General features: G+C 40.5%; 1 protein-coding gene across 5 annotated transcripts in view; it reads left to right on the forward strand.

Moving 5' to 3' along the window:
* phf14 (PHD finger protein 14) overlaps positions 1-22,286 on the forward strand; it is a 222,761-nt gene that overhangs the window by 86,751 nt on the left and 113,724 nt on the right. For all 5 annotated transcript variants that reach the window (XM_069913735.1, XM_069913736.1, XM_069913737.1 and 2 more), the window contains exons 13-14: positions 6,316-6,447; positions 14,223-14,391. In XM_069913735.1, coding sequence (XP_069769836.1) covers positions 6,316-6,447; positions 14,223-14,391 — 301 coding nt within the window. The remainder of the gene's footprint in view (positions 1-6,315; positions 6,448-14,222; positions 14,392-22,286) is intronic.

Here is a 22,286-nt window from a genome sequence, read left to right on the forward strand (position 1 = left end):
CCACTCAGGGGGTCAGATTTATCATGCAGTACAGAAACAGGCCCTTCAGTTCATGTTCACGTTGACTTTTTTTTTCCCCATTTACACTATTTGCCTTACTATTCCATCGCCAATTCCCATCACAGACATGGCTATCCTCAAGATGGAGTCCCTGATGCAGTTTCTTATCTCAGCTCAGGCCAAAGCCATGAATACTGCTTTTGCTAGATTTCACTGCCCCTTCCCCCCCCCCCCCACCCCAACCATCACTCTCTAGCCTTCTCTACTCCTCCACACCAAAACCCATTTTTCCTTCACCCCACTTAGCCACCCTCATCCTGCATCCCTCACCTCTTCAACCTTTCACCTACACCCTCTGACCCCTTCAGCACCCCGCTCTTACATGAACCCTTCACCTCCCCCTCTAACCCCCATCAACCCTCCCTTCTGAACCCCTCTACCCCACTGACCCCAATTGTAACCCTTCCTGACCTCCCCCTCTATGAGATTAAATGGTCTGTCCTCAGTAGAGCTCTTACCTTCATCCCCTTAAGCGTGCATCTCAAGTTCTGTGCATGCCAAAATGATACACTCTCTGCCACCAACTCTATCTCTAAGCCTACTGCTTCAACAAGGATACTTCAATCCCCACTGAGAACTTCTCTTGGACACCTCATTCTGACCTTTTGCCCACTCTGAATCATTTTATTTCCAACCGCTGCTGAGACATAAACCATAACTACTTCACAACTCCACATACCTAATCCAATCTTATCCCTTGGAACCCATTGCCCTCCATTTTCTCCACACCAATCCCAACCATATTATTAAATAGGCGGATAAGGGTGATGCTGTTGTAGTCTGGCTCACTCACCTCTACCATGATATGGCCAAATGACACTCTCAGACAACTTCTCTTAATTGCACCAAGAAACATCAGTCTCCCACACCATCACTGACCTCATCACTTCTGATAATCTCCTTTCCACAGCCTCTAACCTTATTATTTCCCAAACCTACACTGCCTGATTCTAATTTCTAGCCAAGATCCACAAATCCAATTGCCCTAGTAGGTCCATTGTGTCCATGTGCCACTGCCCCACCAAACTGGTAGCATCTTATCTTTAATCCATCTTGTGGCCCTTGGTCTAGACCTTCCTCATGAACATCTGACACAGCTCACATGCTGTCCATCACTTCGACAACTTTTAGTTTCTTGTGCTAGAACATCTCATTTTCACCATGAATGTCCTTATAGATTTGAGTGCCCCATGTGGAATGTTTCAAGGTTCTCCCTTTTTTCCTGAACAACAGACATCACCCAGTCCCTCTGCATCCTCTTCTGCCTGGCAGAACATGTTCTCATCCTCAATAACTTTTCTGCTGGCTCATCTCATCTTCTGGCTCATCTCATTTTCTCCAAATCAACAGTGTAACTATACATACTCCCAGGAGTCACAGCTATGCTTGCCTTTTTGATATGTTGAGCTGCAAGCATACACATGCAAGGCTCCTTAATGTTTTCTCTTCCACCCTGACCTCAGATTCACTTTGTAGATCTTTGGTAACTTTCCCTCCTTCTCAGCCCCTCCCTCTCTCTCTTTCCATTGTGGCAGATAGATTCTCTACAGGCATCTTCTATAAACCCACTGTCTCCCACAATTACCTTGACTACACTTCTTCCCACCCTGTCTTTTGTAAGGATTTCTTTCTTTCTCTCAATTTACATCTACCTCCATGATGAGGTTTTCCACTTTAGGACATCTGAGATGTTCTCCTCCTCCTTCAGGAAAGTTGGTTTCCCCTCTGCAGCCATGAATCCAACCTCATTTGCATCTCTATTTCCTGCACTTTTGCTCTGACTCCTTTCCCACACCGATGCAACAAGGACAGGGTTCCCCTTGTTCTTGCTCACCATCCCACCAGTCTCCGCATCGAACATATTATTTGCAATTCCCATTGCCTTCCACAGGATTCCACCACCAGACACATCTTCCCTTTCCTTCTTTGCTGCTCCTTTCTTGACTACCTCGTTCATTCGGTCCTTTCCTAATTCAACCCCAGATACCTGCCACTGTAACCACACGAAGTGCTACACTTGCACTTGCATCTCCTCCCTCATCGCACTATTCTGGAATACCAAAAGTCCTTCCAAGAGACTTGGGTCATTTTAATATTCAAAAGAACCAGGATCTCCTTCTGCACAGGCCACTGAAAGTCAATTTGCAGGTGCAGCAAACAAGTAGGAAGGCAAAAAGTACTTTTATCTTTATCGTGAAAGATTTGACTTGAGAAATAAGGATGTCTTTACTGCAACTGTATTCAGACCAGATGAGATTGGACCTGGAGTGCTGAGTACAGTTTTTTAAAAAGGATATAGATGTCACAGAATGAGTGCAGCACAGGTTCACTAGACAGGTTCTTGGATTGAAATTTTTGCCAAATAAGGATATTAAAGACCTGTATTCTTTGTTTGTAAGAATGACTAGAGATTTCCTTGAAAGTTGCAAAATTCATGAGACTTGATGGGGAAGATGCAGGACGATTGCTTGTTTTGGTGTGCACAATCACAGATCATTGTCTCAGAATAAGTGATAAACTATATAGGACAGAGATTAGAAGAAACTTCTTTGTACAGCAGGTGATGAATCTATGAAAGTCTCAAACCCAGAGGGTTGTGGATGGTCATTCATTTTCATTTTAAAACAGCATGGCTAGATGTCAGAATATTAAAGAATGAAAGGGATATGGGCATAGTACAAGAAAATGATTTTGAGGTAAAAGATCAGCACTGATTTTATTGGATGGCAGAGGAGGCTTGAAGGGCCCAAAGACCTATTGCTTCTTCTATTTCTTAAAAAAACATGGTAATTTAACTTTGAAATTAAGAATCTTTAGGATGTTTTTTTGGAATTTCAGAATTTTTCAATAATCAGGAAACCAAAATCGTAGCTACAGTGAACAAATCATCTCAGTGGCTCAGTAATAAAATACGCAAATTCTATTTTTACAGTATTTAGTTTATATTAATCTATTTTTTGGCATCCTTGGTTTGTTTACATAATTAGGAAATCAAAGAACACAAAGTACAGAATGGTGCTGGCCCTTTCGTTCTCGATGTGCTGTCCTATATAAACCTACTCCATGGTTAATTTAGCCCTTGTGAAACACGGGAGTCTGCAGACACTGTGATTGTAGTAAAAACACACTAAAATGCTTGAGAAACTTAACCGGTCTTTTCAGTGTCCATAAAAAGCCAATATATATTGCTGATGTTTTGGGCCTGAGCCCTTCTTCAAGGAGTAATCAGAATGAACCAGAAGCAGGAAATCTCAGAATTCTAATAATGCTGGCTGGGGGAGGAATCCAGGCCAACAAACAGTGTTAATTGGATATGATAAGGGATGAGGTAAGAATTTATCATATTGTGTGAAGGGAGACAGAGAAAGGAGGGACAGAGCTGGGGGAAGAAGTGAGGTGGGATGGGGGTTTATAAAACCATCTGGTTGGAGGGTTCCCAGTCGTAAGATGAAGTGGTGTTCCTTTAATTTGTGGGTGCTCTCAATCTGGTAGTGCATGAGACCACAGACTGACATGTCAGCAAGGGAATGGGATGGGGAATTGAAATGGATGGCCACTGCAAGTTCCATGCTATTGCGCAAGCAGAGCTGCGGTGCTCAACAAAGCAATCTCCCAGTCTGCGTCCAGTCTCTCTGATGTAGAGGAGACCACAACAGGAGCACCGGATGCAGTAGATGACACCTGCAGATAACAAGTGAAGTATTGCTTCACTTGAAAGGGCTGCTTGAGGCCACAAATAGTGCTGAGGGTGTAGGTGTGGGTACAAGTGGAACATTTCCTGCAGTCACAGGGGTAGGTCCCTAAGGTGACACTTAGCAGGGAGGGAAGTGTGGACAAGGAAGTCACAGAGGGAGCAGTCCCTGCAGAAGGCAAAAAGGGGAATATGTGTGTAGTGGTGGGAATGGCGGAGAAAATTGTGTGGGAGGTGGAAGCTTGTTGGGTGGCTGGTGAGGACCCAAGAACTCGTATTCATGATGCACATGGAGGCAGAGGGAGCCAAGGCAGTTGTACAGGTAATGGAGGATACGCGGGTGCATGTTGATTTGATGGTGGTAGAGGGAAAACCACGTTGTTTGAAGGAGGAGAACATCTCTGATGATCAAGCATGGAATTCCTCATCCTGGGTGCAGATGTGACAGAGGCAGAAGGATTGAAAGAATAAAATGGAACACTTACAGAGGACAACGAGGTAGCTGCGGGAGTTGGTGGGTTTGTAGAAGACATCTGTGGAGAGTTTGTCTCCCAAGATGAAGACAGATCGATGAAAAGGAGATTGTTGCTGGAGATGGGCCAAGTGAATTTGAGGTCAGGGTGGAAGTTGGCAGCAAAGTAATGAAGTCAATGAGCTCAACATGGGTACATGAGGCAGCAAGAAAGTAGTCATTGATGTAGTGGAGGAAGAGTTGAGAGGGCTTGCCTTTGTAGTCTTGTAGCATGGATTGTTCCATGAGGCCAACAGAAAGGCAAGCATAGGTGGGGCCCACTCAGGTACCCATGGCTACCCTTTTGACCTGGAGAAAGGAGATATTGAGGGTGAAGACAAGCTCTGCCAGCTGAAAGAGGGTGGTGGTGGAGGGGGCTGGTTGGGTCTATTGTCTAGAAAGAAATGAAGGGCTTTGAGGCCTTCATTATGGGGGACAGAGTTGTTTAGGGATTGGACGTCCATGGTAAACATGAGATGAGTGAATTCAGGGAAATGGAAGTTGTTGAAGTGATGGAGGGCACGTGAAGTGTCCCGAATATAGATGGGGAATGGACACAAAACAACGTTGAAGTAAGCGGCGACCAATTTTGTGGGCAGGAGCACGCAGACACAGTTGGTCTGCCGGGACAATTGGGTTTGTGGATTTTGGGTCAAAGGTTGAAATGGGTGGTGCGGAGTTGGGAAACAAGATTGGAGGCCGTGCTAGGGAGGTGTCTGGAAGTGATGAATTCAGAGATGGTGCGTGATACAGTGGTTTGATAAGTTTTGGTGGGGTCCTATTGGAGGAGTAAGTAAGAGGAGGTGTCTGAGATTTGTCAACTGGCTTTGAACTGATAGAGGTCAGTGTGCCAGATCACAACACCACCATCCTTATCTGTAGGTTTGATGGTGAGGTTTGGATTGGTGCAGTGAGAATGGAAGGCCTGGCATTTTAAGGGGATGAGATTGGAATGCTTGAGGGGAGTAGGGATGTCGATATGGTTGATGCCATGGTGGCAGTCGGAAATACAGAAGTCTAGAGCAGACCGAAGACCAGAATGAGGGGTCCAGGAGGATGAAAAACTTTTAAAGCAGGAGAAGGGATTTGTTGTGGGGTTGGTGAATTGTGGTTGTTGAAGTAGGCCTGCAGATGGAGCGAAAGGAAGAAGAGTTCAACATCATGCCGTGCGTAGAAATTGTTAAGGTGTGGGTGAAGGGGGTCGAAGGTGAGGCAACGACTGAGGACAGAGCATTCAGTCTCCGAGTGGGGAAGGTCGGAGAGGACGGTGAAGGTAGGCAGGGGTTACGTGGAGGTTCAATGGTATTGGGTGTCAGGGAGAGGAGGAAGATGGGATGGATCAGGAGGTGAAGGATAGGAAGGGTCCGAGGCAGGGAGGGGAGGGTTTGGAGTGAGAGGGGCCCATGCACTCCCAAAGCCAGGGTGGGAGTTCATATTGGCGACTTGGTCCTCTAGGTTGCAGGAGCCAAGGTGGAAAATCTAACCCTTCCCTCCCTCAGACCAGAACTCTCCGTTTTTCTTACTTCCATGTGCGTGTCCAAGAGTTCTTTAAATGGTCCTGTTTTATCAAGCTTGACTATCACCCCAGCAGTGCATTCCAGGGACGTAACCACTCTGCGTTTTAAAAAAAAATTGAATTCTCTACTCCAAAACTTTCCTCCACTCACTAAAACAGATGTACTTTGGCATTGGCCAATGCTGCTCAGAAAAAAGGTGCCAGCTGTCTACTCTGGGCCTCTCATTCAAATTAACTTGATCAAAATAAACCAGTTAAGTATTATTTGATCAATAACAACTATTTATCATGATATATTTCCAATTGTTATGCAGTGGGATTGAATGAAAATGTGTGTAGTTTTGATTTAATTGGTGGAAGTTTTCTTCAAGCTTGGTAAACATGATTATAACTAACTCTTAAAGTTGATCAGCTGTTTTTCACAGATGCCATGATTTGGGTGCACAATAATTTGTTCCATGGTGAACATTAGATTATTATTTTCTGGTCAGTTGATTCTTGGTTGAGTAGCAGTAACATGTTTTTTTTTATTTGCAGTTGTGGAATTTGTAAGAAAAACCATGACCAACACCTCCTTGTTCTTTGTGACACTTGCAAACTCTATTATCATCTTGGTTGTTTAGATCCTCCCCTCACCAGGATGCCCAAAAAGACCAAAAATAGTTACTGGTAAGAATTTTTAACTCTACTGAGCATACTAAGTTTCTATCAAGTAGTAATATGTAAATTGTTACATAAAACCAATGTTCCAATTGGTTGGGTTTCTTTTTACAACTTTCATCCGTGAAGATTTTTGAGAAAAAAATCAAAGGAGCAATGATAGGTGTCTCAAAGGGATAATTGGTATGAAAGACATAGATTTTATAAGATAGGCACTTGCCAAATGATTTCCAAATAAAATGATAGTTACTTTGTCCTACACACCACTGGTGGGTTAAGAGAATTGTATGTCAGACTTGTGCTGTATTCTGGTTTTAATATCATAATTCCTTACATGCACATCTATGAAATATCAGGACAATTCAACTAGGAAATATTCCAAAAATTCATGATAAAATTTTTAAAATCAGAGTAAAATTAACAATTTATTTTGAACTTTTTGAAGGGACATGTTTGTCGAGGAAAATTAACCTAAAAACCTATGTTTTTGAGAAATAATTAACAACCTATTGATAATAAATGTCATGTTTTGTTTTTGTTAGAGAGATGTTCAATTAGTTTGTATGTATCTGTGCCAATTATTAGCTCCATTTGTATGTTAGAGGATGCAGGTTTATGCATGTTCAACATTCTCTCAGTGCTATGCTATCAGAGGTGGTACGCCCCGGTCCGGGCAGAAAGTCGGAGGCGGCGGCCCCGGTCCGGGCACAGGGAAAGCTGCGGCGGCCCCGGTCCGGGCAGAGGGTAGGCGGTGGCGGCCCCGATCCGGGCAAGAGCTAAGGGGAGGCGGCGGCCCTGGCCTTGGTTGAGTGAGGCAGGCGGAGGCCCCGGTCTGGGCAGAAAGTAGGAGGCGGCGTCCCCAGACCGGGCACAGGGAAAGCAGCAGCGGCCTCGGCCCCGGTCTGGGCAGTGTGGTCCGACCTAGGAGGGGAGGCAGGCCCCTCCAGCCCGGGTAAGAAACCTGCATAGGAGAAGGCCACTCCGATATAGTGTAAAGGGTGGGGCAGTACTGCGCGCACTGCACTCCACCTAAAAGCTCCTATGCGCAGGCCCGAGGACAGGTCCACGTCCTCCCCCTCCACGTCCTCCCCCTCCACGTCCTCCCCCTCCACGTCCTCCCCTCCACGTCCTCCCCCTCCACGTCCTCCCCCTCCACGTCCTCCCCCTCCACATCCTCCCCCTCCACGTCCTCCCCCTCCACGTCCTCCCCCTCCACGTCCTCCCCCTCCACGTCCTCCCCCTCCACGTCCTCCCCCTCCACGTCCTCCCCCTCCACGTCCTCCCCCTCCACGTCCTCCCTTCATGCACGCAACCTGGACATGCACCAGGGTGAGACCCATTTGGGTGGAACTAGGCCAAGCCCTCAAAAAAATCATAGGTAAAGAATTCCTACAGGATCCAGAGCTGTTCCTATTGGGAAATATGATGAAGCATTCCAAATTTCAAATCCAATTTGTAATGATTACACTAGCAGTGGCCAGGAAGTACATAGTGATTATCTGGAAATCTGACTCTCACTTGGGTATTGTCCACTGGAATGCGGAAATGCAAAGCTGTATTCCTCTGGAGAAAATTACCCATAATTAAGGAAAAAAATACAAAATTTTTCTAAAAAATTTGGCAACCACATTTAATTTTATGAGAGCACAGTTATAGTGTGGATCTGCAAATCTCACCACCCTGCCTTCCCTGTCTATCCTTCTACTGAGGGAGGGGTGGAGGAAGGGTGGTCCATTCCATCCCATTCAAGTAAAGACAAGAAAAATGTAACAGCCTAGGTCCTGGCTGTCAGGCCATTACAAATCCTTGATGTGTTCCCTACCTTTGTTGTGGGTGTCTTGAATGTAGTAATTGTGGTCCGTTGAGTGGAGGGAGGAGGTAGGGAGGGGGAGAAATGGCTTATAGGCTCGATGGCAAATTCATAATTTATTCTGTTAAATTTGAGTTTTAAGTATATTATGGCTAGCAGTGTCCTTGACTAGATTTAGGTAATGTAATTCTCAAGATAAGTTCTTCGGCTGTTTTTTGTTAGTGTTTTTTTTATTAGAGTAGGTTAGGTGTTTTTTTTTAAACAATAAATTTGATTTTTTTTTTCACTTATTGATATATGTGTGTGTGTATGTGAGATACTGTATTTTCTGTTTCGATCCCTTTTCTTCATTGTATTTCTGATTTTAAAAAAATTGAAAAAGAAAGAAAAGATTTAGGTGATTACTTGTAAAGTTATGGATTTTATAAGTACAAATAAACATATACATATGACCATATAACAATTACAGCATGGAAACAGGCCATTTTGGTTCTTCTAGTCCGCACCGAACTAAGTACTCTCCTTTAGTCCCACCTACCTGCACCCTGCCCATAACCCTCCATTCCCCTCCCATCCATCTAACTATCCAATTTTTCCTTAAATGACAAAGTTGACCTTGCCGCCACTATTTCTACCGGAAGCTCATTCCATACAGCCACCAGTCTCTGAGTAAAAAAGTTCCCCCTCATGTTACTTCTAAACTTTTGCCCCTTAACTCATGACCTCTTGTTTCAATCTCTCCTACTCTCAATGGAAAAAGCCTATCCACATCAACTCTATCTATCCCTCTTATAATCTTAAATACCTCTATCAAATCCCCTCTCAACCTTCTACGCTCCAAGGAATAAAGACCTAATTTGCTCAATCTTTCTTTATAATCTAGATTCTGAAACCCAGATAACATTTTCCTAAATCTTCTCTGCACTCTCTCTACCTTTTTGATATCCTTCCTATATTTTGGTGACCAGAACTACACACAGTACTCTAAATTTGGCCTTGGACAGTCTCAACATCACTTCCCAACTCCTGTATTCTATGCATTGATTGATAAAGGCCAGCATACTAAAAGCCTTCTTCGTCACCCTATCCACATGAGATTCTACCTTCAGGGAATGATGCACCATTATTCCTAGATCTTTCTCCTCTAATGTATTCCTCAATGCCCTTCCATTTGCTACACATGTCCTGTTTTGATTATTCCTTCCAAAATGAAGTACTTCACATGTCAGCATTAAACTCCATCTGTCATCTTTCAGCCCACTCTTCTAAGCAGTCCAAATTCCTCTACAATTTTTGAAAACCTTCTTCATTATCTACAATTCCACTTATTTTAGTATCATCTGCATATTTTCTAAAACAATTTACCACTCCATCCTCCAGATCATTAAATGTATATGACAAACAACAGAGGACCAAATACAGGTTCCTGAGGCACACCACTTGTCACCGGCCTCCAGTCTGACAAACAGTTATCCACTACATCTCTCTGGCATCTTCCTTCTAGCCACTGCTAAATCCATTTGACTACCTCAAAATTAATACCTAATGACTGAATCTTCCTAACAAATCTTACATGCGGAACCTTATCGAAGGCTTTACTGAAGTCCATATAGACAACATCCACTGCTCTACCCTCCAATATTCCTAGTCACCTCTTCAAAAAATTCAACAAGATTGGTCAAACATGACCTTCCGCGTACAAATCCGTGTTGTGTTTCTGATCAGACCCTGTCTCTCTGGATACTTATATATACTATCTCTAAGAATGCTTTCCATTAATTTACTTACCACAGACATCAAACTTTCAGGCCAATAATTGCGAGGCTTGCTCCTTGAACCCCTTTTAAACAAAGGAACCACATGTGCAATTCGCCAATCCTCCGGCACTATACCAATCTCTAATGACATTTGAAAAAACCACTATCAGAGTCTCTGCTATTTCCTCACTAACTTCTCTCAAGGTCCTGGGGAAAATCCCATTGGGTCCTGGAGACTTATTCACCTTTATATGCTTCAAAAGCTCCATTATTTCCTCTTTCTTAATCACTATAGTCTCCATAATTATCCTCTTTGCTTCCTTTACCCTGTTCAATTCAATATCCTTCTCCTTAGTGAATACTGAAGAAAATAAATTGTTCAAGATCTCCCCTATCTCTTTTGGCTCCACACACAGTTGTCTGGTCTGATTCTCTAAGGGACCAATTTTATCCCTCACTCTCCTCTTACTATTAACATATTTGTAGAAACCCTTTGGATTTATTTTCACCCTGCTTGCTATAGCCACCTCGTACCTTTCAGCTTATCTAATTTCTTTCTTAAGATTCTTTTTAATGTTCAATATATTCTCCTTTATTCCTTGTTTCTTTTATTTATTGTAGGTCTCCTTTTTCAAACCAAGTTTCCAATATCCCTTGAAAACCATGGCTTTCTCAAACTTTTGACTCTACCTTTCAACCTATCAGGAACATAAAGATTTTGTACCCTCAAAATCTCACCTTTATAAGACATCCATTTCTCTACTATATCCTGCTCATAAAACAAATCGTCCCAATCCACTCCTTGTAAATTGTTTTGCATCTCCTCAAATCTAGCTTCTCCCAGTCAATAACCTCAACCCTAGGCCCTGACCTATCCCTTTCCATAATTACATTGAAGCTAATGGCACTATGATCACTGGAAGTCCTCCCCAACACATACCTCTGTAACCTAACCTATCTCATTCCCCAACTTTAGAACCAACACTGTCCATTCTCTGGTTGGTACCTCTATGTATTGCTGTAAAAAAACTATCATGCATACAATTTACAAACTCCAATCCATCCAGCCCTTTCACAGAATGGGTTTCCCAATCTATATGTGGAAAATTAAAATCTCCCATAATCACAACCCTTGGTTGTAAGGATATCTGCTATCTCCTTACAAATTCGCTCCTCTAGTTATCGTTCCCCTTAGGTAGTCTATAATACACCCCTATAAGTGTAACTACCCCTTTCCCTTTCCTCAATTCCACCCAAATAGCCTCTCTGGATGAACCCTCTAATCTATCCTGCCTAAGCACCGCTGTAATATTTTTTCTGACAAGCAATGCAACAACACCCCCTCTTGCCCCTCCGATCCTATCACACCTAAAGCAACATGCTCATACTTACCTGTTTTGTACTCAGATAAGATAAAACTGTTTGAGAGGCTTCATTTTTGATTTTTTTTTTAAAAAGCAAGTGTTTAAAATTTGAATTTAATTGTTTATCTATATGTCATCCACATTTAATCTAAATCTAAAGTGAATGTTAGCAGTCTAGTAGATTAAATCAATTTTTTTGTCGAATTGCCAGCTGTCCTTTTTGTGAAAACATGCTTGAGGTATGCTCCAGATCACTAGTTTTGGTTTCACTTTTAATTAGCCTCAGAATAATCTGTTACATAAGATTATTGCATAGAAATTGAGTTGTGTTGATTGCTATTTCTCATGTTTGTGTCTTTTATGAAACCTTTGAAATCATGATGTTCAAATGTCTAAAAATTCCCTTTGAAATTTCTTATCCCTATTTGTGATTTAAGAGATTTTAAAATATATTTGTAAACTGCATGATTGAATTTGTCATGGGCTGTGACCTATTGAAGATGCACAGTTTATATCCCTGTTAAGAATCCTTGAGGGGCCAAAGTATCTCATCGCTTAGGTTTTTATGTAGCTCATTTAATTCTGAATCACTGGTTGGATTTCTGTTCATTTGTACTTCAGTCAATTTCGTGTTTAAAAGCAATTGACCAGTTTCCTGCTAATACGATTATTTTTCCCATTTCAGATAGTTATGAAACATGCTTTCCTTGTCATGGAATTCAAAAGACTGTAAAATGAAAATATCATTGATAATTGACCAGCTCGCACAGTGTAGTCATCTTTTTTTACTGGCACATTGAAGTATGGAGTAAATAGTTGGAAAGAACCCAATTACAGTGGATAGCACTGTAAAACTTAGAGGTCTCTTTAGTGAAATACTTAACTCGAAGCAAACAAATTGTGTACTTTTTTTGTCTTGACATACAACTTGGAAACAGACTTTTCCACCCAACTTGCTCACATCGACCAAATTTCCCACCTGCATTATTACCACCTGCCTGCATTTGGCCCATTTTGCTCAAAACCTATCCACTCCATGTGTCTGATCAAATGTTTTTAAATGTTGCAATCGTATCTGTGTCAACAACTTCCTCCATTAGTCCATTCCATACACTAACCACCCTATGTAATGTAAAAAAAATTGTTAACCTGTGTCCTGTTAAATCTCTCTTCCCTCACTTTTTTTGAATATTTGATTTAAATTTCTATACGTGTATTAATATCCAACGGATAATATTTTAATATTCTAAATCAATTATACATGTTGCATATTAAATCCCCTGAAATCGCACCACTCCCGCCCCGAAATAATAATTTCAAAGAGTGGAAAAAAGAAAAAGTATAATAAAAAAGATAGAAAGAAAAAGGGTATAATCAAAAAATTCTCCCTCACCTTGAACATATGTCCACTGGTTACTGATTTCTCTGACTCTAGGCAAAATACTCTGGGCGTTCACCTGATCTATTTCTCTCAGGACTTTATAGATCTCTATGAGATCACCTTTCAACCTCTTGTGCTCCAAGGAATAAAGCCCTCACATTCATTGTGTGGGTTCTATACAAAATCCAACGCCTCAAGCTCATCTGATTTAAATGCTATCAACCATTCCTCTGCCCACCCGCCCAATTGGACAAGATCATGCTGCAATTTTTGGCAAACTATCTAGAATACCAGTGTCATCACAAACTTGCTAATCATGCCATGTACCTTTACATCTAAATCAGTGCTCTGAATCTCAAAGAACAATGGATTTTGCATTGAACACTATGGCATACCACTAGTCACAGGCCTCCAGTCCAAAAAACAACCTTATCCACCACCTTTTGGTTTCTCCCATGAACACAATATTCTAACCTTTCTGCTATCTCACTTCTGATCCCATGAGATCTAATCTTCCAAAGCCACCTGCTGCACAGAGCCTTCTCAAATGCCTTCCTTAAATCATACATCTATCATCCACAGCTCTGCCCTCGTCATCTTTCTTGGTCATAGCTTCAAAAACTCAGATTTGTGAGAATCACCTCCTACTTACAAATTGTGCTGACTGTTCCTAATCAACCTTTGTCCATCCAAGTGCATGTACACCTTCTCCCTCAAAATACTCTCAAGTAATTTACCAACTACAGCTATTAGACTCAATGGCCTGTGGTTCCCAGGCTTTTCCATGTATTTCTCCAGAGTAAAATCAGAATTACTCATTGGGTACCTTACTCATCTCTGGCTCCATAGAGTTGTCTTCCTTGATTCCTTAGGGGTCACATTTTTTTTCTTGTTATCCTTTTTTCCCTTTATGTACTTAAAATATTATTTGCCAGAGCTCTCCTGTCCTCTTGTGCTCTCCTGATTTCATTTTTGAGTTTACTCATCAATTCATGAATTTATCCAGGTATGCACTTGATCCCAGTCGCTTAGATCTGCCCCTTACCTGATTCTTGCTCTTGATCAGTGACTGAATTCCCTTCTCATCCAAACTTTCCTACGTTTGCATGACTGATCTTTCACACTTAAAGGAATATCCTTGTTTTGTACTCTTTTCAACACGCTTCTAATGCTCCTCTTCCTTCAATGAACCTATTCTGATTAGTTCTTATACATTCAAAGCTGCTTTATCCCTATTCTGAATTTTAACTTGAGCTCCCCTCCCCCCCATCTCTCTCCATAACTATCTTCAATAAGCAGCAATATTTGTTTGTTCACGGAGGCTCATTCACAAATACTGTATCTACTTGCACTTTCCAGTTTCCTAACTCTAGATCAAGCATTGCTCTCTTGCATGTAGGACCCTCTACATCTTGCCAGAGAAAACCTTCTTGAAGACATTGACACTCTCACTTATCTATTCTTTCCCACAGGCAATGCTCAGAATGTGACCAAGCTGGGAGTAGTGATTTAGAGGCAGACATCACTATGGAAACTTTACCAGATGGGACCAAGAGATCAAGGAGGCAGATTAAGGAGCCTGTGAAATTCACTCCTTTGGATATTGTGATTGAACCAAAGAAGATCATGAACAAAAATATGGTAATTTAATCCCCTATTCCTTTCTACATGTGATGTATCTTTAAAATGCTACACAAATGGCCTAATGACCAATTGTTTTCAGTGTAATTAGTTTGCAAAACTTCATGAAAATCTTGAGTTTACACTTGAAGTTAAAATCTGAATGTGTCTGTCTGCTATACCCTGCTTCTCTACAGGATAACCTGCTGCACTCATCCTAAGCATCAACATAGAGTTTATGTGAACTTCAATGTTTTCCACCCTTTTGTTGTTTTATTACAATGGTAATAAATTGAATCTTGAAGATCACTGAAATAGTTATTCTTTGTAGATTAAGGTGCAGCTAGGTTTTTAACTCTCCCAAATACATAATTACTGATCAACAAACTGAATGTGAAACCATAATTTTAAATTGAGTCCAATTCCTTTGGGAAAATTTCAAAATTTTTTTTGTTTTTGAAATACAGGTATGCGCCGCCTAATGTCCGACTGCATATACTTCCATGGTCTCATAATTATTCAGTTACCGTGAGCAAGTCTGCAGCTATAAGAACTTGTATACTGAATACCCAAACTAATTCCACTGCCTTGCTCTCTCCCACAGCTCCGTGTCGGTCCCCACACTGATCCAACTATCCCACTCTCTGCCCACAGCCCTGAGTCGGTCCCCACACTGATCCCACTGCCCTATTTTTTCCCCACAGTCCTGTGTCAGTCCCCTACACTGATCCCTACTTACAAATAAAAAGTTTACAGGAAAACTACAGTATCCCATATAGCTTTGCTAAGTACAGTATATAATAGTGTACGCAGAGCACCCACATTGCAAAACGCCAAATTTCACAGAACGTACCATGGACGTTAAGCAGCGTATACCTATATTTACTTTTAACTTAAATCCCGCATATGTCTCAATTTTTATTTCACTCCCTGTAAAATATAGAAACATTGTGTAAACTTTATATCTCAAAAGTCGTTGATCTGATTACCTGACAAGCCAGTTTGATTTCATAATGAAAGCAAAATATAGTGGGCCATAGAAATCAGAAATAAAAATTGATAGTGCAACAAATATTTAAACAGTTCACATAGCTTCATTGGAGGGAAAAACAATTAATATTTCGGTTCACTAACCTTTCTTTGACTGACTTGTTCATCACATTTCTTCTGATGCACAGTATGGATCCCTACATAAGGAATCTGATTGCACCTAATGGCAGGCAAGAAAAATATCTTTGCATACACAACTCAATTATATTTTTGTTACAATAATGCACTTTGCTGCTAACTTGAAAATCCAGGCTGTTTAACGACATTTGCCAAATCTTAGAACTATACAATGCTATAGTACTGAAACAGGCCTTTTAGCCCATCTAGTATTGTATTATTCTACCTATTGCCATTGACTTGCACCCAGACTGTGGCCCTCCATACCCTTCCATGTAAGTACTAATCCAAATTTTTCTTCTGTGTTGAAATGGAGCCTGCAATTCATTCCATACTCTTGCCACTTCCCCTAATGCTACCTTTAAACACTTCACCTTTCACTCTTAACTCATGTCATCTAGTTCTTGGCTCACCTAATAAAACCCTGCTTGCATTTATTCTATCTATACCCCTCATAATTGTGCACATCTTGATGAAATCTTCCCCCATTCTCCAATGATCTAGTGGGATTAAAAAAAAGTTTGTACCTATTTAGTATTTCCCTGTAACTCAAGTTCCAGCAATATCCTTGTGGGGAAAAAATTATTTGAAAAAAATTATAATTTTGATTTGGCTGATATTTTTCTGTTGAATTGTAACTAAATTTCACTAAAAAAAATTGGGATTTTTGTTCTCTCTGCCTTAAGGGGCATTTGGAGCAATGGGAAGAGTATGTTGTTTTTCATAGATCATGAGAGGAGAAATAGGCATTTATTTAAATTGATATACCTAAACCCTGTGAATGATCATTAACAAGGCCAGTATTTATTGCCCATCTCTTACTATAAATGACATGGAGTTTTGTACTTGAAGCTCCTGTAATCTGTGCAATGCAAGTGCTTGTACTTACACAGATCTTTTGGGTAAGGAGCAACTTAGTGTGAAGGGAAACCCTGGCATTACTTGCTGCCTTTGGGTAGTGGTCATGGATTTTTTTTAAAGGGTTTTAATTTGTAGTTAGGTACAGCAAATGTAGTCCTGGTGGTGGCTGAGAGGAATATTTTTGATAAGTAGGCTGCTTTATCTTTTTTTGCCATCATACTTTTTAAATCTTATTGGAGCGACATTCTTTCTGTTGTGGGATTATTAAATCACATTCCTGATTTGTTTTTTTTTTGTGTGTGGAAACAAGTGATTTTAGGAATAAGGAGCCAGTTGCAGACTCAGAGTATTACAACAGAGCATAAACCTTTCAGCCCAATTCATCCATGCCAACTAAGTAGGCATTCGGGGCTAGTCCCATTTGCTAGCAATTAGTCCATGTTCTTCTTAAGCCCTTTCTCTCCCTATATCTGATCAAATGTCTTTTGAACATTGTAATTTTATCTGCTTCTACGCTCCCTTAGCAACTTGTTCCAGATATGGACCATCCTCTGAGAGAAAAAAAAGTTGCCCCTACTGCCTTTGGCTGCAAATCTCTTCACTCTCCCCTTAAATCTGTGCCCTCTACTTCTTGAATTATCTACTGTTAGAAAAATTCTGTGATCATTCATGCCCTTCATGATTTTATAAATCTCTATAAGGTCACCCTCAGCCTCCTCTGCTCCAGGAAATTAAGACCTAGCTCATCCTATAGCTCAAACTTTCCAATCGCATACATGTTCTGGTAGATCTCTGCATCCCTTCCAGTTTATTGATGTCCTTCTTGAAACTGGACACATTTTTTTCTGATTAATTATTTTATAACTTTGTGAGACTTGTCCCGTTATGTTTCTGACCGATGATACCTCACAGATCATTGATGTTAAAGGATTTAATGAATATCAAGTAGAAATGGTGATATTCTTTTGCTGGAGGTAAATATTGGCTAACTGCTTGTGCAGTAAAAACATAATTTGTAACTTATGAGCTGAGGCAGATATATGTCCACTCATTGTTTCATAGAAGTGCAGCGTGGTGGGCATAGTGGTTAGCGCAATGCCTTTATAGTGCCAGCAATCAGGACCAAACCAGTGTTCAAGTTCCTTTGATGTCTGTAAGGAATTTGTGCATTCTCCCCGTGTCTGCGTGGATTTTCTCAGGGGTTTTTGGGTTTCCTCCCATCGTTCAAAATGTATCGGGGGTGTTGGTTAATAGGGTGTAAATTGGGCAGGTTGAACTTGTGGGGCCGATGTGGCCTGTTAACGTGCTGTTTGTCTAAATTTTTTTAAAATTAAAGAATCCTAAAAAACCTACACCACAATACTGGCCCTTCAGCCCACAAAGTTGTGCCAAACATGTCCTAACCTTAAAAATTACTAGACTTACCCATAGTCCTCTATTTTTCTAAGCTCCATGTACCTATCCTACAGTCTCTGAAAAGTAGCCACCGTTGCTGGCAGCCTATTCCACACGTCCACCACTCTCTGTTTTAAAAAAAAACTTACCCATGACATCTCCTCTATACCTACTCCCCAGCATCTTAAACTTGTGTCCTCTTCTGGCAACCATTTCAGCCCTGGGAAAAAGCCTCTGACTATCTGCACGATCAGTGCTTCTCATCACCTTATACACCTCTATTAGGTCACCTCTCATCCTCCAAGGAGAAAAGGCTGAGTTCACTCAGCCTGTTTTCATAAGGCATGCTCTCTAATCCAGACAAGATCCTTGTTAAACTCCTCTTCACCCTTTCTATGGCTTCCACATCCTTCACTTAATGAGGTGACCAGAACTGAGCACAGAACTCCAAGTGGTGGGGTTTGACCAGGGTGCTATATAACTGTAACATTACCTCTCAGCTCCTAAATTCAATTCCATGATTAATGAAAGCCAATACACTATATACCTTCTTAACTAGATTCAACCTGCTCAGCTGCTTTGAGCGTCCTATGGAATCAGACCCCAAGATCCATCTCTCTGATCTTCCACACTGCCAAGTGTCTTACCATTAATACCATATTCTGCCATCATACATATGTAGGACAAGTATTTCATCTGTACAAATAAATAAATAAACATAGTCTGATGCAGATAAAGTATGTTTCATTGTCTAAGAGGTCAATAATGGAACTTTTTAAAAAAAATGCAGTCATTAATGGCAACTCTACAGCTGAATTTATTATGGAGGTAGACATTGAAGACATAATTTCTAAACGGAACCCAAATTAGCCATTGAGCAGTTTAATAGTTAGGTGCTGCTATTGTAAGAGTCCCTGACTAAAAAGTGCATTTTATTTTTCTATTTTTCCTGATAATGAAAATCATTAAAGTTTTGTTAAGATGCAAGTAAGGCTCTTCGCCATCAACATTTGGTTTGAGATATGGCTGGTGAGTGAGCAGATGACTGGAATGCCCACAACAAAGTTTGAAATTCCATTGCTGTATCATTAGTTTACGTGATTCATGGCTTTGTACGCAGTATAGGTAGTTCCAGCAGTGTTGGTTGCAATCTGTTCAAGCTGTTGATTGTGAAACTATTCCATGTTTTAAGTAAGAGTACTGTTATATTTAAAATACAGTTACAGCATTAGTTATAAATAGGCAAAGCTATCTTAGTGTTCATGAGAAGGCAAGAGCACGTTATATGTGTAGTCAGCATGTATAATTTTATGGAATGCTGAAAGGTTGTTCATTAGGTACAAGGAACAAAGGCAGTTTTAATACTTTGCTGAACTTTACTCTCCAAGCTGTGCCAAATCCAGACAAAGGAAGCATTGCAGTTTATAGCAGTCTAGTATCATATAATCTTGAACCAGGTTATCCTTTTGAGTCCTAATTTGTAGTGCAAAATTGAGACATTACAGAACAGTACTAAATTAACAAGTTTTTATTGTAATAAAGTAATTGTTAAATATTTCTTATTAGTGTTTTGTGCTGGCAATTAAATTTAGTTTAAGGGACATGACTATAGTTAAGCAGTTTATATTTCAAATTAAATTCAATCTAATGAAATGGAATAGCGAGCAGCCCAGGTCATGTGTTATAACTGCAACATTTAGAAGCTGATGGACCCATTTATAATTTGAGATGCCCATAGCTGCAGCAAGTTTTGGCTGCTCAAGTAATCTCAGAGTTGATGAGCTAGAATTTGAGTTATAGATACATTATGGAAGACAGAGTAACCTGGATCCAGAGGTAGTAACACTCTAATTACTATGAATTTGATTAGTAGAACATGACTGGAAAAGAAGCAAGGTGAGGGATCCATACAGTAGCTGTGAAGGATCCTCGCCCCTTATACTTTCTAACTGGTTTGTACTTTTTACACCTGTCTGGATGAGGGTGCAAACAGCAGGAAGAATGTGCAAGCTATGCACTACATCCTGGGTCAGATGGCCATTTGTATTGAGGGAGGTAAAAGAAATGTATTTGTCATAGTGAATGGGGTAGTTAGCGGAATAGACACCATTCTCTGCAAAAAAAAACAAACACCAAAGACATCTTTTCTGGCTGTCTGGAGTTAGAGGGTTAGAATCCAGTTTCAAGGCACATAATATGCACTAATCATAAGCCCATTTCACACTTTTTAAAGTGTCTAGCGTGAAAGCAAAATCAGCTCAATGCTGGCGTCAGATGACGTCATCTCACACTGGAGACTGACGGCCTCGACCCCTAGTACAATCCCCAGCATCTGCAGATGCCGGCATTCAAGTGTGAAACGGGCAATTGGATTGTGAGATTGAAATGACCCAAGTTTTTGTGTGAGTGCACGAATGTGAAGGAAGAAAAAATTAAAATGAAGGTATAAACTTTGCCATGGGAAAGTCGCTGCGGGAGAAAGAGAGGAAATAAATGAGCAATAAATAGCAATAGCGGAGAATTTTTAAACAGCGTCGAAACTTGGTAGCACTATAGCGCACAATTTATAAAGACTGTGGGGGAAAAAGCTACCTACTTTCCCACACTACATAAATTGTGCGCTATAGTGCTACCAACTTTCCCACACTGTTTAAAAGTTGTCCACTATTGCTATTTATTGCTAGCACCTTCCCACAGTCCCTTATAAAGGTTTATATAGGCCGGCACATCAAAACAGGGGCTGAAGGGCTCATACTGTGCTGTACATAAAGTTGAATTATGTTATAATTAGGCATGATTAATTATGTTCAAATATAAGATCATAATACATTGATCAGGATTAAGTGCAGATCCACCATCACTCGATGTGTCATGAGGACACTGGTAGAAGGTTGAACAGTCCTAACCCTGGGGATAGTTTTTGTAAGTGTGAAAGCATTCAGTGTCCCAGTTAGTGTCAAGTGTAAAAAGCCAAACCCCCATTCCTATCCCAGGTCAGACACTGAACAGCCAATTTAGTGGGATGCAAGTGTAAAAGGGGCTGTATTGGAAGGATCAGGAAGGAGGTTTTGCTGAGGGATTATGTTCAGGTTGGGTAAAATTGAAAAACTGAAACATAAAGGTAATCTTCAGATTATTACCTGAGCCATGTGCAAATTGGCAGAGGATAAATAAGATTAGGGAAGTAAGTGTGTGGCTATGAATAGAGTGGGAAAAATTAATTCTGTTTCATGGGTCTTTAACATCAGTACTAGGAGAAGTCAGCTGTTCAAATGGGATAGACTTTATTTGAATTATGCTGGGACCAGTGTCTTAAAAACTGTATAACTAGGGTTACAGACAGCTTTGGTAGAAATTTTAATAAATTGGAAAGAGAAAAGCACCATTGCAGGGTAATGGAGAGGTAAAATATCAAAGTATGACAAATTGGGGCAAAAATATAAACAAAAATGTGCAATGTAAATTGTAATCAGTTAAGGTCATGTGTTTAAGGCTCTAAATCAATTAAGTTTGATTTAATAACTGAGTTATTGCAGGGTGACCAGGACTGAGAGCTCAGTATTCCAGGTTTTGCAATTATTCCAAAAGAACAAACAGAAGGAAAAGGAGGTGTGTTAAAATGAAAGTATCAATTTGATGCTAGGTGGTGATGTAAGTGGATTATGATGTGGAATTGGTCTGGAGGTATGTATGTTATGTAGGCCTAGATGTTAATATCCCTTATTGCACTCCTGAGACTTGATACCCAGCTTCTGTGGGGTAGCCAAGTGAGTGGTGGCTCCTTCCTCAGTAATGAATGCAGGGGAATTAAATCGCAGGTGACAATAATCTGTAGACCCTCAATATGTGCCTCATTGTAGGGCAAAATGTTAAAAGGAAATATAAATCTTGTGTGATTGGGACACTGCAATTATCAGTAATTTTAATTTACATATTAATTAGATTAATCAAAGTGGCTTGGGAATTTCTGGAATGCACTTGGAGCATTGCGTCAAAGAACAGACAATGTAATGATAAAGGATTAATATGAATACTTGTAGCTGAAGGATTTATTAGGGAATACTGATTGCAACATGATAGAATTGCAAGTACCATTTGAGTTCAAACACCTTTGGTCCAAAACCAGTGTTTTCAATTTAAATAGATATAAGAATTGACCAGGAAATTAGGACAAAGGAAAGAAAAATAGATGAGCTGGTATTTTAGCAGCTATTTCATAATGCTCAGCAGAAATAAAAAGCTCTGTACAAGTTTTCCAGAAGGATCATCAGAATGTGAAAATCATTACAAAATATTCCTCTACATAAAATATCCAATTTTCTGATAGTAACCTTTTTTTTATGGAGAAATAAACTTCAAATCCTGTGGCACTCACCACTTAAGCAATACTAAAAAAAACCTTCAACAATTTGGTACCTTTCTTTAGTTATAATTTGGAGACTTTCTAATAAAATTTATCAATTCACATTTAGCCATAAATCTCACCCCCCCCC

Source organism: Narcine bancroftii, chromosome 1 (genome assembly GCF_036971445.1).
Source record: "Narcine bancroftii isolate sNarBan1 chromosome 1, sNarBan1.hap1, whole genome shotgun sequence".
NCBI lineage: Eukaryota > Metazoa > Chordata > Chondrichthyes > Torpediniformes > Narcinidae > Narcine > Narcine bancroftii.